Genomic DNA, 16,648 nt, shown 5'->3' with positions numbered 1-16,648 from the left:
GGAAAGCCTGGGATGGGTAGTCAACCTCAACAAGAGTTGCCTACAGCCTTCCCAATCACTGGAATACCTGGGAGTCCAGTTCGACACCCAGGCAGACAAAGTCAGTCTCCACTACCAAGAGAAGGTTAAAACTTCAGACGCGTCTCCGGTCCTTGATGGGAGCCAGCCGGCCCATAGCTTGGGATTATCTGCAGGTTCTCGGCCTCATGGCCTCCACCATGGAAGTGGTGCCCTGGGCAAGGGCCCATATGAGACCTCTACAACACTCCCTGCTCTCTCGCTGGAGCCCCCGCTTCCGGAATTATTCCACGCACCTACCTCTGCCGGCCAGAGTGAGGACCCAGTTACGGTGGTGGTTGCAGTCCAACCACACGAGCAGGGGGTCGAAGATGTCCTCCCCCACGTGTCCTCCCCACGTGGACTCTGCTCACCACAGATGCCAGCCTGAGCGGCTGGGGAGCACACTGTGAAGAACTCACCGCACAAGGGCGGTGGAACAGAGAAGAGTCAGGTTGGAACATCAACCGTCTAGAGGCACGAGCAGTCCGGTTAGCCTGCCTGCAATTGGCTCACAGACTGAGGAACAGAGCAGTCAGAGTGATGTCTGACAACGCCACCACGGTGGCATACATCAACCGCCAGGGCGGAACCAGAAGCCGACAGGTATCTCTAGAGATAGCCCTGCTGATGACTTGGGCAGAGGCAAATCTTCAGGACATCTCCGCCGTCCACATTGCCGGGAAGGACAACATCACGGCAGACTTCCTCAGCAGAGAAAGCCTAAATCCGGGGGAATGGCAGCTGTCACCCACAGCCTTCCAGATGATTGCGGATCATTGGGGGATTCCGGACATGGACTTACTAGCGGACAAGTCCAATGCTCAAGTGCCCAGATACTTCAGCCGCAAGCGAGATCCGTTCTCACACGGGATCGACGCCCTGGTTCAGCCATGGCCTCCAGGGACTCTGCTATACGCCTTTCCTCCGTGGCCTCTACTGGGCGCCCTGATCCACAAGATCCAGAAGCACTGGGGCCTAGTTCTTCTAGTGGCACCAGACTGGCCAAGAAGACCCTGGTACGCAGACATGAGAAGACTACTGGCAGGGGAGCCCCTTCCCCTGCCTCCTCTCAGGGACCTGCTTCATCAAGGTCCCATCCTCCACGAGGATCCGGCTCAATTCTCTCTTACGGTCTGGCCATTGAGAGGGCTAGACTGAAGAAAAGAGGTTACTCGGAGCCCGTGATAGATACACTCCTCCGAGCCCGCAAGTTTTCCATATCCCTCACCTACGTAAGGATCTGGAGAATATTTGAAGACTGGTGTGATACTCACGGCACCAATCCACATGCGACCACTATTCCTATTGTTTTGGATTTTCTACAGGATGGGCTTCAGAAGGGTCTCTCCCTAAGCTCCATCAAGGTTCAGGTGGCTGCGCTGTCTTGCTACGGTCCCAGGAGGGATGGCAAGACCATTGCCACGCATCCAGATGTTTCTCGCTTCCTGAAAGGAGTCGAGCACATTCGTCCACCACTCAAGTGGCCAGTGCCCCTGTGGAACCTTAACCTAGTTTTGTATTTCCTCGCGGGATCCACCTTCAGACCCCTTCGGGGCCTGTCTTTCCGTTCTCTAACTTTGAAGATGGTGTTTCTGCTGGCAGTGTGTTCCGCACTCCGCATCTCTGAGCTACAAGCGCTGTCCTGCCATGATCCCTTTCTGAGAATCACTCTGGAGGCTATCCATCTTCGCATGGTTCCCTCCTTTCTACCTAAAGTGGTTTCACAATTTCACCTCAACCAAACCATATCCTTGCCTACCACAGCGGGTTTGAAGAAATCTGAAGAAGGGCGTTTACTACACCATCTCGACATCGGCAGATTGCTGCCCAGATATCTGGAATTGACACAAGAAGTACGAAAGACAGACCATCTGTTCGTCCTGCACAGTGGGAAGAAACAAGGTGAAGCAGCCTCTCGGCCCACCATCGCCCGCTGGATTAAAGAAGTCATCAGAGCAGCTTACGTAGAGGCCGGGAAGTCACTGCCTCTACAAGTCAAGGCTCATTCTACCAGAGCCCAAGCAGCATCTTGGGCAGAATCCAGGATGTTGTCGCCTGCAGAAATATGTAAAACGGCGACATGGTCCTCCCTCCATACCTTTTCCAGATTTTACCGTCTGGATGTCCAGGCCAGGGAGGACACAGCATTTGCGAGGGCAGTCCTTACACGGTCCTCAGGCAGCCTCCCACCCAGGCTGGGAGTAAAGCTTTTGTACATCCCATTCGTTCTGAGTCCATCTGGCTACACGCTAGGAAATGTTGAGATTACTTACTTGATAATCTCCTTTTCCTTAGTGTAGACAGATGGACTCAGCATCCCGCCCAGGCTGCCAGTATACATGGGTTTCACCGATTCAAGGTAGGCCTTGTCCTTTTGCCTACATAAGAGTGTCCCCTTTGCCATGTGTCGACGCCTTCCAGTTGTGAATGCTGGTGGTCTCCAGCTCCTATCAATCGGTCAGGGGAATCCTGTTTCACTTATTCATTGATCGTCAGTACACATATATCCATAACAGCTTTTGCAAGGAAGATTACTGAGTTGCTACGCTTCCTGTGGGGGTATATATACCCGTGCTGACGTCAGATCAGTCTCCAACTGCTAGCACGAGCATACTATACCCATTCGTTCTGAGTCCATCTGTCTACACTAAGGAAAAGGAGATTATCAGGTAAGTAATCTCAACTTTATATACAGCAAGGCATAGATTGAATCTAGAGACAAAGTATGATGCAGCAAAATGTCATATCTTAGCATTTTATTCCAGCAGCATGTGCCTAAGGTCATGATTAGTCAACAGGTCAGCATAACATAAGTTCCAATAATTATCTTCAAGCATAGCACATTTTGTTACTGATAAGAAAGAATCATATGTTTTTGTCTAATTAGGAAACCTTGACTTTTGCTCCTATCTTTGTTCATGCAAACTCAGCAAAAATCAGTCCGAGTTTAACTTTAAAGAATATCAATCTACTAACATAAGCTAATAAAGGTACAATATATTTTTTTATTTCCTCATTCCTTGTATGTACCCAGATCAGTCCAGACTGCTAGGTCTTGCCTTCCTTCTAGCAGATGGAGACAGAGAAAGTTTGAAAGGCACTGCCTCTTAACCTGGTGAGCCACCTGCTGTTCCTCAGTATTTCTGTCTCCAGCAGATGGAGCTGGTGCAAAACCTGCTGTCCTGATCCCAAGCAAGAAAAAAAAAAAAAAAGATTGCATTTTCTTGTTCTTCGCCTCCCAGGGAGTAGTCAGGTCCTGGGGGTCCATCCTCCCTGGTTGAAGGCAGGGGTTGGGAACCCCCAAATTTGCTCTTGTGTCTGCCAGTGGGGTGATAGCTGGTGGTCCAGCTCCCTCATTCCTTCTGCAACAGCCTCCTTCTGCCTCTTTCTTTGCTTCAGGGAAGTATCCCTTTTTCTTATTCTCTGCTCCTTTCCTCTTTAGTGTGCCCATTCAAGCTTTTCGGGTAAAGTTTAAAAAAAAAAAAAAAAAAAAAAAAAAGCTGCAAGGGAATTGAGCAGTGTGTTTTGAGGCTCGGCAGAGGCCGAATGCAGAGACTTAAGCCTGGGGGATGTTTTTACTGAGAGGTGGATTCTTCTCTCCCGATTCGGGTTGTTTCATTCCCCCCCCCACTCCCACAGCTACCGGCGCCTATCCCGCGATAGACTTCTGGAAGCATGCCGTGCATGAGTTGGTGCTCGAGCTGAGGCAACAGACTTTCCAGCCGTGTGCTGTTGGGCTGCTGCTCCCATTGCCTCCCTGGCGGGGAAGGTTCTTTGGGTGCGTCTGTGGTGGCAGGCTTGCAGCAGCTGAGCACCAGAAGGTTGTTTGCTGCTCAGGAGCTCCTGGCTGAACCGTTCCCCCCCCCCCCCCCCCCAGTGCGGGACGGTGGCCATTTTGAGTACTTTTTGCACCGCTGAAGAGAGAGGGCTCTGGGGGGGAGGGGATCTTCCCCTGCTGATTCTAGATGCTGAGGCCCGAGGGGCCATGGGGGAGCTCCAGGGAGAAGACCTCGTTGCCCTAGAGGGGGGTTCCACGGGTCCTGTGTTTTTCTCTCCACAATTAATTTTATTGATTAACCAAGCCTTTCTTGCCAGCAGTGCACATGAGGGGAGCTTTCAACTTGACAGACACACGGGTTCCCCTGGTAAGGCGCCCAGGAAGGAAGTTAAACTGGTGGCGACTGATTTGGCGGGTTCAGAGCACCAGGGCACAGGGGGTCGCCCGAGATGCCTCGTTGGATGACTCGGATCCAAGGAGGGACATGGAGATCCCCTCCTCCCTCAGGGGCTCCGGACCTCAATGCCGGGCTGGATAAATTGCCCTCTGTGAAGGGTGATGACCCTAAGATCGTCAGTTTATTTCAGCATGACGAATTAGCTCCTTTGATTCCTTATGTCCTTGCGGAGCTCGGAATTGTGGAGTCACTATCGGAGTCAAGCCCGGACATGGTGGATCCCATTCCAGCGGGCCTGCGCGCGCCTGCCAAGACCTTCCTCCTGCATGCCATGGTGATGCAACAGATGCTCCGGGGATGGGATACCCCTGAAACGGGTGTATCCCATTCCTGGAGTACGATTTGGAACTGCTTCAGCTTCCTAAGGTGGATGCGTCCATTTCGGCGGTTACCAAGCGAACGACTATTCCAGTGGCAGGTGTAGTGGCTCTGAAGGATCTTCAGGATCGCAAGTTGGAGGGCTATCGCAAAAAGATTTTTGAAGTTTCTGCCTTGGGCATTTGTGCTGTGATCTGTAGCAGTTGTATTCTCCGGGCGAGCTTACGTTGGGTACAGCAATTGCAGAGTGCCAAGGACATAAGCTCCCTCGGAGGCGAAACAGGCAGAGCGCTTGGAAGCGGCAGTGGCTTATGGAGTCGTTGCTCTGTATGATCTGCTTCGTACTTCTTCTCGCACAATGGTAAATATGGTGTCCGCTCGGAGGCTTCTCTGGCTATGGAATTGGCCAGTGGACGTTTCTTCCAAGGCTCAATTGGGTTCACTCCCATTCAAGGGCAAGCTCCTATTCGGGGATGACCTGGAGCAGTTAAGCATTTGGGCAATAACGAGGTCCATAAGCGCCCAGAGAACAAGCCAAAAGGACAGAGCTTTCTCCTCCGCATGTTCTTGCTTTCATGGCCAAAGGTGCTTTCAACAGAGCAGAACTCAGAGCACAGGCCAGAGACAAACCTCGGGGAGGTTCCAGTCTTAGTCGCAGGCCTATCGTGGACGTTGAGCAGCCTGGGACGGTTTCGGATCGGGCACTAGCGGGGTCAGGTCCGCACAATGAGCTGTGGCCAGCCCACTCCTTGGGTCCTGTCATAGGGGGTCGGCTGACTCTCTTACGGGGAGTGGGTCAAGATAATGTTGGACCAGTGGGTTTTCAGCGTGATAGAACACAGCTACGCATTAGAGTTTGCTTGTCCGCTCCACAACCTTTTTCTGGTGTCCCCTTGCGGGTCTCCGGAAAAATAGTTTGTTGTTTGCCAGACCCTGGAGCACCTTTGAAGTCTGGGGGTCATCATTCCCATTCCTCAGAGTACAGAACAGGAAATTACTCCATTTACTTTGTCATCCTTTCGGCCCATCCTGGACTTAAAGAAGATGAACGTAGCTCTCAAGGTGCCCCATTTTCAGATGGAGATGCTCCGCTCGGTCATTGTGGCAGTGCAGACAGACGAATACCTGGCAACCCTAGATCTGATGGAAGCCTTTCTCCACTTTAGTATTTGCTAGGTCTATCAGATTCCTCAGGTTTATGATTCTGGGTCAACATTTCCAGTTTTGTGCTCTACCGTTCGGTCTTGCCACGGTCCCATGGACCTTCACCAAAGTAATGGTGGTGGTGGTAGCAGCTCTAGGGAAGGAGGGGATTCTGGTGCATCCCTATTTGGACGATTGGCTCATCTGAGCGAAGTCGACAGACCAATGCTCGCAGGCACTGGATGTGGTCTTACGCTGCCTGAGGTCCCTGGGCAGGGTTGTCAACCTCGCCAAGAGCCATTTAGTTCCCCTCCCAGGTTCTGGATTTTTTGGGAGCGCACTTCGATACCCAAGTAGGCAAGGTTTTTCTCTCCAAGGGCAGAATTCTCAAATTGCGCAGCAAAGTCCAGAGCTCTGTTGCAAGCCTCTGTGCCCAGGGTCTGGGATTACTTGCAAGTTCTTCCATGGCATCGACCCTAGAGCTAGTCCTGTGGGCCTTTGCGTATATGAGACCTCTACAAGCTGCGTTGCTATCCTGCTGGAACCCGCTGTCGGAGCAGTTTCAACTCCCGATGCCGCTTACAGACGTTGCCAGGTCCAGTCTTTCGTGTGGCTTGCCCAGGGCCATTTAGAGCACAGGGTGAATTTGGAGATACCCCAGTGGATGGTGGTGACAACAGATGCCAGACTGTCTGGCTGGGGAGCAGTGTGTCAGACTCTGTCAGTTCACGGCTGGTGGTTGCTGATGGAGGAGCCCCAGTCGATCAATCGTCTCGAGACCAGAGCCGTTCAGCTAACTCTGGAGAGCTTCCTCCCCCTACTGCACAATCAGGCGGTCAGTCTTGTCAGACAATGCGATGACTGACTGTGGCCTATATCAACAGGCAGGGAGGAACTAAGAGTCGCCCTGTAGTTCTAGAAGCGGAGAATTTGATGTCCTGGGTGGAGATGCATCTAGTGATGTTGGCAGCATCACACATTGCAGGATCGACCAATGTGCAAGCGGATTTCCTCAGCCGTCAACAGCTCGATCCAGGAGAATGGTAGCTGTCTGAAACCGCCATAGGCCTAATATGTCGCAGGTGGGGCAAACCTCATGTGGATCTGATGGCGACTCACGCAAATGCAGAGGCTCTGCACTTTTTTCGTCGCAGAAGGGATTATGGTGCGGAGGAGGTCGATACACTGGTGGTGCCTTGGCCGCTAATGGGCAAGGTAATCAGGAGGATAGAACTTCACCCAGGATGAGTGATTCTCGTGGCTCCAGAGTGGCCACGAAGGCCTTGGTTTGCGGCCCTCGTGAATCGGTTCTTGGACGGGCCCTTGTGTTTGGGTCATCTTCCAGATCTCCTCCATCAGAGCCCTATATTTTTCAATCAGGCAGATTGCTTTTGTCTTGTGGCCTGGCTTTTGAGATGCAACAGCTGAGGAAGAAAGGCTATTCGGAGACGGTTATTTCTACCCTACTGCGGGCAAAGCTTATAAGTCGCCCCCGCAATACTGTTTTGAACGTTTCCCGTAATGATCACCAGAGTCATGAACCTCAAAAAAGTCCTTTACTGCATCATATTGGCACAATAAAGAAGCATTGAACCACCATCTGGCAGAACTGCCAGAAATACCTAACGGTAACAAAATAGGATTAACCACCAAGCAAGCCCACCCTAGGCATAAACATACAAGAGCATAGAAAAAAATCACTTTCTCTAAGAACGATAGCGAGAGGAAAAACATGTATAATCTCATCTTGATGGGTTTTGTTTCCTCCAAACGTCCACCAAATCCAGAGGTGGCGACATGCCCTTCAGAGTGTCAGCCATGCCCCCAGTCTGACCGCCAGAGGTCCTATCTAAACTAGGTTCCAAACCAGTTGGTGGAAAAAGACTCCACCAACCCACACAACTGAGAATTAGTAGGCCTGTTGACCCACATTAGGGCCATAAACATTCGTTAAGACAAAATGTACCCCATTTAAAAAACTTTCCAAAAAGTCAAAACGCCCATCAGGGTCCTTCTGCACACTATGCACTACGAGAGGCAGTGACTTGTGGATCAAGATGCACACCCCAGTACTCTTGGAGTTATAGGAGGCGTACTTGTCCCGACTCACCCAGTCCCTAGCTAGCTTAACATATTCTGCATCAATCAGGTGAGTTTCTTGAAGAAACTCCTGTGCCCCCTTTTTCTTAACATAATCCAAAATCTGCCGACGCTTAATTGGGGACCTGATAACCCCGCACATTAAGAGAAAAGATATGGAAAGAAACTTTAGCCACGGTCAAGATAAACAAATCGTGCCCAATTCTGCATAAAAAGAGAATAGTCTTTACTTGTAAAACTGACCTTTTTGTGGATAAACCAAACCCAAGGACCATAAAATGATCCCATTCCCTCCCCCCAACCCCACAAACAATACCATCCCAGAGCCCTAGCAAAATTGCCCTTCAGATGACCCACACATAACCCTAACCCCTCCCCCCCCCAACCCAATCAGGAAAAACAGGGACAAGTGGTGGATTCCCCGAGACCTGCTCTCTTTTCCAGACTGCAACCCAACATTAAAACCCCCCCCAACTCCTCCACCCAATTTAGAGCCACCTGAAGCAAATGAGCACTTTGTACAAATGGAACCAAAACGTTTATTCCCAGTCCACAACTTGATGTCCAATGTGGAGTAGCCACCGCCAGAGCATTGTGACATATGCGCTGAGAACCTCTTCGGAGCACCCACGACTAACTTCCAGAAAGGTGACACATGCTGTGGACGTGAGGCCAACCATCAAGTGCAAACAACAAACTACTTGCAGAATGCTGAAGTGACCAATATATCTGGGTGGAACTGAGTAAGGAAAAAAAAAAAAATCCCCAAACCAGCAATCACCCCTATGCAACCCTCACTGACCCCTGCCTAATGCTACCCACAATGAACTCCCCTCCGCCCCTCCCCCCCAGCCCCATACAAAGAAAGAAGCAAAATGCAAACAGCATTATAAAGCAAGATAGCTCAACTCCCACCAGGAACAAGACAGGCAGGATTGCCCAGAAGGAAACTAAAACAAGAACTTCAACAACTCCACAGAGTAATTTAAGAGAAAAAGGATATAGGACTGTGAGGAACTTCAAGGGGGCAGCATCCGGTACAGCCACTAGAATTTCTAGATCCAAGCATGGACAGACTGGACGGAATCATGGATCTCTGAATTGCTAGAATGGATTACCTGCAGCTGTGCAGGGTATAACATAACATAGCATAGGTAAGGCCCAGATTACGCAGCTCCCTTTTAACATCTGCAGAGTAATCTTGAAAAAGAAAAATGTCGGCCCTGAAATTTGAGTTCTTTTAGTTTCCTGCTAGCTTCAAGTCTGCTTTTTTCCTGGAAATTATGCACCTGTACAGTCACTGCATGTGGTCGCTTATTTGCTTTGGGGGTAGGTGCCAAGGCTCTATGGGTGCGATCCAATTTCACCTTGCCTCCAAGCTGATTAATAGCAGCCTTAGCCTCTGCCAGTTCAGGAAGAGGGTGCGCGATCCGTCAAATTCGCTTAGCGCGAACGGTTTGATCTCCCCAGAGCATAGGCAGGGACTTTTTAGCCACTTTATTAACCATGTCTGACTCGGGTAGGTCGTGAATTGTTGGAGATTTGAGCTGTTAAAGAACCAGGGGGGGCTGGGAGCCGAGGAGAGCTGCATCTGTTTAGCACCGTGGCACCACGTGACACCCCCTCTTTCTTCTATCTCTTTGAAGAATTTGGTTACTTTTGGATTCCAATTAAATTGAAAATTATCCATGATCTCATACATCTCCAGTATTATCCAAAAATCCTATTTTTGTTGCATTCATCTATGCTTGCTTCTTAATTCTCATGATCATGATCTTTAAATTTGAGGTACAGTAGTTGAATAATGCAGTTTTAAGGAAATGATTTCACTTTTCTGCAGAGTTTATAAGTCAGTTTTCTAAATGTCTGTGTTCATTGTAGTATATGAATGTTGTTTTGTTCTACACAGAAATCAATATTGATAGAAAAAAAATCATAATTTATAACACTGAACCTAATGGCTGAAGTTTTTCACATCTGCCCAGGTAGTAGGAAACATCTGAGAATATGGATTTTGATATGTTGTGTTACTTTCCCAGGAAGGAACAAAGTTTATTTCCATTGGAGCTTTGTACTCTGAACTTGTGGCGGTGAGCAGTAAAGGGGAGCTTTATCAGTGGAAATGGATTGAATCAGAACCTTATCGGAATGCACAAGTATGCCCTTTTACATCCTATCTAAAAGGAAAAAGTCACATCTTTGCTTTTTTCACTGATAATAACTACTTATATTTTTATGTTTTAAAGAATCTGTCATTACATCATCCCAGAGCAACGTTTTTGGGATTAATCAATGAAAAGATAGTCCTGCTTTCTGCAAATAGTATCCGAGCAACTGTAGCCACAGAAAATAACAAGGTATGAAGCGTTTTATATACTGGGGTAATTTTTTTCTCGATTAAACGTAGATTTTAATTTGTTCTTCTTTTCAGTATTTTGCTTCATTAGGAAGAAACTTAAATATCTGAAATTTCTGCTTGCTCTGAAAGCAATTTGTTGTCAAATGGAAAAAAGCTGGGCCTCCTAGATCATGACTTATCTGGCTTAGTCATCTGTATGGTGCTATCAGTAAAGTTGCTAATATAAATGTGTAGCTTGGGAATGACATACTCATGAGGAATGTTTAAAGAATTCAGCTTTTCAAACAGGTTTACTTTCTGGCACTTCACCAGATGTCCATTATTGTAATGAAATTGGAAAGAAAAGAACATGTTATATAAAAAAGTGGGATGCTTAGATAAATTATAATTAGTGTTCAGAATAATTCTCAAGTGCTGTCAAGTGTTATGTGAATCTCACTTCCCCCTCCAGTTTTTTTTTTAACTTGTGCAAATCTCTCCATAATTCCTGTAATACCCAATTGGCGTGCCTTGATGTACTTTTGAATGATCCCTGAGCATATACTTCCATTATTAGTGACCTTGATGTGTAGATTGAGCTTCATTAACCACTATACAGCTTTCTTCATAAGTTTACATACCCCTGGCAGAATTGTAAGATATGTAGCATTTTAAGAAAACATGAGTGATCAGGCAAAACATGTCTGTTATTTTTAATGTTTCAAATTAAACTGTTATATATCAGAGAATAGCACAATCATTAAACCATAGCAATAAAGAAAATAATAAAATGGTCTTGTTTAAAAGTTTGCATACCCTTGAATGTTTTGGAAGATGCATACAGGTTGATACACACAAGTTGAGATGGCAGTGAAGGGTAGGTATCCATACCTGTATTTTGTTTAATTGTAATTAGCATCTATATATAAATAGTTTCTTAGCTTTTGAGAAACCCTTGTACATTTCATCCAGGGCTGCACTGACTTTGCTGGTTACTGAAGTATGGGGAACGCAAAAGAACTGTCAAAGGATCTATGAGCAAAAGTATGTCAACTTTATAAATCAGGAAAAGGATATAAAAAGATATCCAAAGATTTGAAAATGACAATCAGTACTGTTCAAACTCTGATCAAGAAGTGGAAAATGATGGGGTCTCTTACCACCAAGCCACAGCCAGATAGACCAAGAAAGATTTCAGACATAACTGTCAGGAAAATGTCGGGATGCAAAGTAAATCCCACAAGCAACTTCTACTGAAATATAGACTTCTCTGAAACAAAGTGGTGTGGGTGTTTCAGCACGCACAGTAAGGAGATACTTGAAAAAAATGGGCTACATGGTAAAGCTGCCAGAAGAAAGCCATTGCTGCACCAACGCCACAAAATAACCCATGGACAATAACGCCAAACAGCACCTAGAGAAGCCTAAAACTTCTGGAACAAAATTTGGAGTGTTGAGACCAAAATTGAACTTTCCTGTTCATTCCCAGATCAGTCTAGACTCTTGAGTTTTGCTTCCCTTCCAGCAGATGGAGACACAGAAAGCTTTACTGACACTGCCATATAATCTAATGTGCCACCTGCAGTTACTCAGTATTTCTCTGACTCTAGCAGATGGTAGAGATGCAAATCCTTCAGTCTGAAAAAAAAATAGTATTACAGAAAAGGAGGAGAGGATTCCTCTCAGGAGGATGCTAGACCCTGGTGCGGCCATCCCTCCTGGTACTGAGGTGATTGGGGACTCCTGAGTGGCTCGGTCCTTTTGCCACTGGGGTTGGACAGTTGGTGGTGCCAGTTCCCTCTCCCCCAGGAGAACTTGAGGGATCCTGCTTCAGTTGCCTCAGCCACACAAGAAAATAGCCTTTCTGATTTTTTTTTTTTATCAGTCTTTTAAAGTTTGATACAGAAAGTAAAAAAAAAAAAAAAAAAAAAAGGTAGAACTTTTGTTTTTTGTGTAAGAAGGAGGCAGCGCTAGGAATCCCAGGCTAAGTGTGAGAATTCAGGCGGCAGCTCTCAGCTATGCACCCTGAAGTCAGGCCTGCACTGCTGAAGTCTGGAGAATGGCATGTGGCAGTGCTTACTGCTTGTGCGGTGATGCGCGCAGCTATCACGGTCTGGCCTCTGCTCCCAATTCCTCGCTGGTGGGGCAGGCTGCGGTGTCGTTCAAAAAGCAGTGGAGGCCCAAGGGAGAGGCAGGAGCAACTGAGAAGACCACGGACATCTGGGTGAGTGTGGGAACGGTGGCCATCTTGCCCTCGGCAGCTGCAGCTACAGGGCCTGCAATGGAGTTGGGGGATTCCCCTTTGCCATTGTCCCTGGCCAGACAGAGCCCCGTCGACAGGCAAGAGGCTAATTCTGGTGAAGAGGACCTCCTGGGGAAGATTCTGGTGATTCCTCAGTGTTTTATTCTTAGCTTGTGCTGCTCATGCACAAAGCTTATTTGGCCAGGAAAGCTGTTGGGCGGCAGACTCGGCCCGAGGGGCCCTTGGATCGCAGCCTGGGAAGAGACCCAGGTTTTCGGGGGGAAAGAGTTCTAGGTGATCTCAGAGGGTCCTAGGGATGGCAGTTTGTCCTAATAGTCTGAAGACAGACTCTGAGGACTCAGAGGATGTAGCTTCACCAGTAGATGTCTTCCCAGAAGCAGATACTACTTTGTATGTTGCGGATCCAGATGAGGGGCTGACCAAGTCCCTGTCGAAGGGGACCATCCTGAGGTGGTGTGTCTCTTCCGCAAAGAAGAACTGAGGCCCCAAGAAGAATCTGATCAAGAAGGAGTGTACCCAGTCATGGATGGAGTAAGGGATCCAACAAAAGCTTTTCTGTTTCATAAATCAGTAAAAAAGTTAGTGATCAAGGAGTGGGCCACTCCAAAGACTGGCCTGAAGGTTGGAAGGGCAGTGGCTAAGTTGTATCTGTTGCCAGAAGAAATGCTCAAGCTTTTGATGATTCCAAGGGTGGATGCTTCAGTGTCGGCAGTCACTAAGAAGACCACCATTCTAGTGGCTGGTTGTGCTGCACTGAAGGATATGCAGGACAGAAAATTGGAAGGTCATCTCAAAAAGATTTTTGAGGTATCTGTGTTAAAGCATACGTGCTGCAGGATGCAGCAGTTTCATGCAGTGGGCTAGCCTGCGCTGGGTCCAGCAATTGCAGTCTACGAGGCTGCTGTCTGCGTCTGTGGCTAAATAGGCGAAGCATCCGGAGGCGACAGTAGCTTATGTGGCTGATGCCTTGACTGACCTCATCAAAACTTTTCAAGAATTATGATGTGAGCAGCTTCAGCCAGGCGTCTCCTTTGGTTGAGGAACTGGTTGGTGGATGTCTGGTCCAAGTCTCAGGAGCGTTACATTTTAAGGGAAAGCTCCTATTTGGAGAAGACTTGGAAGAACTGGTGAAGAGTCTTGGAGAGAACAATGAGCATAGATTACCAAAAGATAAGCTGAAGGGAGGAAAGGGGTCCTTCGCTGTATTGTGTTCTTGATTTCAGCCTAATAGATTTTGACAAAATAGGGCTCCAATAGGGGCCCAGAGACAAGAGCCTGGGAGACAGTAGTCATGGAGCCAGTCCTTTCGTGGGGGAAGAAAACCAAATAAGATGGCCTTGGCCAAGGCTCTGGTGGGGCTAAGCCCTCGCAATGAAGTGAGGCCGGTCCACTTCTCTGTCCTGCGTATCTGAGGGCGTCTGACTCTTCTTTTTTTTTTTTTTTTAATGAGGACAGGGCCAAGATCAGGGTGGGCCAGTGGGTCCTAATCATGATAAGAGACTGTTACGCTTTAGAATTTGTTCGATTGCTAAGAGACTTGTATATGGTCTCCCCTTGTGCCCTGTTCACCAAGAGGGAGGTAGTCCAAGAGACTGTAGATCGTTTGCAGAGACTGGGAGCCATCATTCCCATACCTATGGGGGAATAAAGAACAGGAATGTATTCCATTTATTTTGTTGTGCCAAAAAAGGAAGGGACCTTCTGTCTGGTTTTGGATTTAAAAAAGGTAAATGTGGTTCTCCTAGGACAAGCAGGATGGTAGTCCTCACACATGGGTGACATTATCAGATGGAGCCCGGCATGGAAAATTTTTGTCAAAGTTTCTAGAAACTTTGACAGACACACTGAGCAAGCCTAGCGTGCCACCATTCACGTGTCCACGTGGAGGTCCCTCTTCAGTCTCTCTTTTTCCACGATGCTGAAGCCTTGCGACTGTGGAGCTTGCACTCTCTTTTTTGTGGGAAACTATTCTTCCATTCTTCCCAGGTCCCGTCAGGTTCCTCTGCATTTTTTGGGGTTATTTTTGGGCACTGTGATAAGTTTTTCTCGTTATTTGTGGTCGATTACCGATGGTGCCACCTCCTGCTGGCCGCTGGGCACCGATTGCCTGCCATGTTTTTTTCCCATTTATTTATAATAAACCACGTTTATTTTAGATGCCAATAACCATATATGTTTTGCAACAACCACCCTCATACGGGAGCACAATCTTAACGTATGTGGTCTTTCATTCACTTTAAATATATATGGGATTTGTAACCCATTACAAAGTGAATAGCTCACCATATATATTGTGTATAATCATCGGGTTTGTTGCGATGGATTATTATTAAAAAATCGCTGTAAACCTTAACGTTTTTTCTTTTCTTTTCTTTCTTTTTTTGTTGTTTTTTAAATTTTAGTCCACACAATTTGTTCACTTCAAAATATATCTACAGATAAAGAAAAGCGAGAAAACACTTATCGTGATGTTGAATCGTATTGCAACTTCATGTGCCTCTCCCAAAATGCCCGAATCTGTACTGCAGTTTTAATCTTTAAACTGCTTTCACCACGCTGCGGTACAGATTCGGGCGTTTTGGGAGAGGACCTTCGGTGCCAGTACACCCTCCGGTTCCAATGGTGCCTTTGGGGCCCGCACCAGTTCCATTGGTGCTGCCAAGACCATTGGGTCTCGGCATAAAACCTTGCTGGGGGCTTCACCTCAGGTGTCCCCAGGTACACAGAGTGAGGAGGATGCCCCTTATGATCCTTGGGTTGACATGGCTTCTCTATCCTCGATGGAGGACTGTGAGGACTTGCCTGCTGAGTAAAGGCGTAAGTCCCTACTGGAGGACTTAAACTTTTGCTCTGTTCTTGTGGGCCTTGGCAGAATCTGTGCCTTTTCAGCTCCTAACTGAGCAGGACTCTAGGCACAAAATGCTAGAAGTTCTACAATTTGTGGACGCGCCAAAAGAGGTGGTTGCTGTACCAGTGCTCAACATCTTTAAAGATTTGGTTGTCTGCCTTTGGAAGCGTTCAATTTCCATTCCACCAGTGAACAGGAAGACTACTGCTGTCTGACTGGTCCAACCCACCACAGGATGTGGTGGAATCTGCCTTAAAGAAAGCAAAGAGGTTGCGTACTCAAGCTTCGGCTCCTCCTGGTCGTGAGCACAGGGCCCTGGAAGCTCTGAGAAGGAGGGTCATCCAAGGTTCCTTGTTGGCAGCCCAGATCGCTTGCTATCAGCTCTATATGAGCCAATACTTTAGAAACCTCTGGAAGCACCTTTGGGTGGAGCACCTCCCGCAGCAGCTTCAGGAGGATTTCCTGAAGGTGATTCAACGAGGCCTGGAATATGACAAACACGAAGTCCAATCGACTTATGATGTGTTTAAAACAGTGCTGAGAGTGGCAGCGGCTGGCATTGGGGCTTGATGCATGGCCTGGCTTCAGGCTTCGGACCTCCAACCCGAGTACAGGACCTTCTGGCAGACCTGTCCTGTACCGGTGAGAATCTCTTAGGAGATAGGATCAAAGAAGCGGTAGCACAGCTGAAGGATTACCATGAGACCCTTCAGCAGTTATTGGCCAGCACTTTGGACCCTCAGTCCTCTGGCAAAAAGCCATCCCGACAAACCTCAAGACACCCTTTTTACAGGCCACGGAAGTATTATCCACCAGCTTCTAGAGCGAGACCCCAGTGGGCACCGGCCAGGCTAAGAGCGCAACAGCCACATGCCTCGACCATACCCCGCTCTGCAGCAGAGCCCCGCCACGGGGTTTTGACTGGCAGTGAGGGAGTTTAAGCCAGCAGTCCGTACCTCTGAGGAACGACCCTCCAGTGGGGGGCCGCCTACAACTCTTTGCTGACAAGTGGCTGTCACCTCAGACCAATGGGTCCTATCCATCATTCGGCGGGGGTACAGATTGAACTTAAAACGGACCTCTCTGCAATCTCCCCCGTATTCCCTACGGACATTTGCAGCAGACCAACAAATACTTCAGCTAGAGCTCTCCGCCCTCTTAATGGCTCGAGCGGTCGAACCTTTTCTGTCAAATCAGCAGGGCAACGGGTTCTTCTCCAGATATTTCCTGATTCCCAAGAAATTGGGAGGCTTTCGCCCCATCCTAGATCTAAGGATGTTGAACTGTTTTCTTGTAAGAAAAAAATTTAAAATGGTGTCCTTGGGGGCTCTAATCCTTCTCTT

The 16,648-nt window shown here is 48.0% G+C and overlaps 1 protein-coding gene across 1 annotated transcript in view; it reads left to right on the top strand.

Annotated features, from left to right (window-relative positions):
- The window catches only part of UBR5 (ubiquitin protein ligase E3 component n-recognin 5), a 672,040-nt gene that overhangs the window by 131,758 nt on the left and 523,634 nt on the right, over positions 1-16,648 (top strand). Inside the window, 2 exon segments of the mRNA XM_029591836.1 lie at positions 9,896-10,012; positions 10,103-10,213. Coding sequence (XP_029447696.1) covers positions 9,896-10,012; positions 10,103-10,213 — 228 coding nt within the window.

The sequence above is a fragment of the Rhinatrema bivittatum genome, chromosome 2 (genome assembly GCF_901001135.1).
Source record: "Rhinatrema bivittatum chromosome 2, aRhiBiv1.1, whole genome shotgun sequence".
Lineage (NCBI taxonomy): Eukaryota > Metazoa > Chordata > Amphibia > Gymnophiona > Rhinatrematidae > Rhinatrema > Rhinatrema bivittatum.
This window is presented reverse-complemented; position numbering and strand designations above follow the sequence as displayed.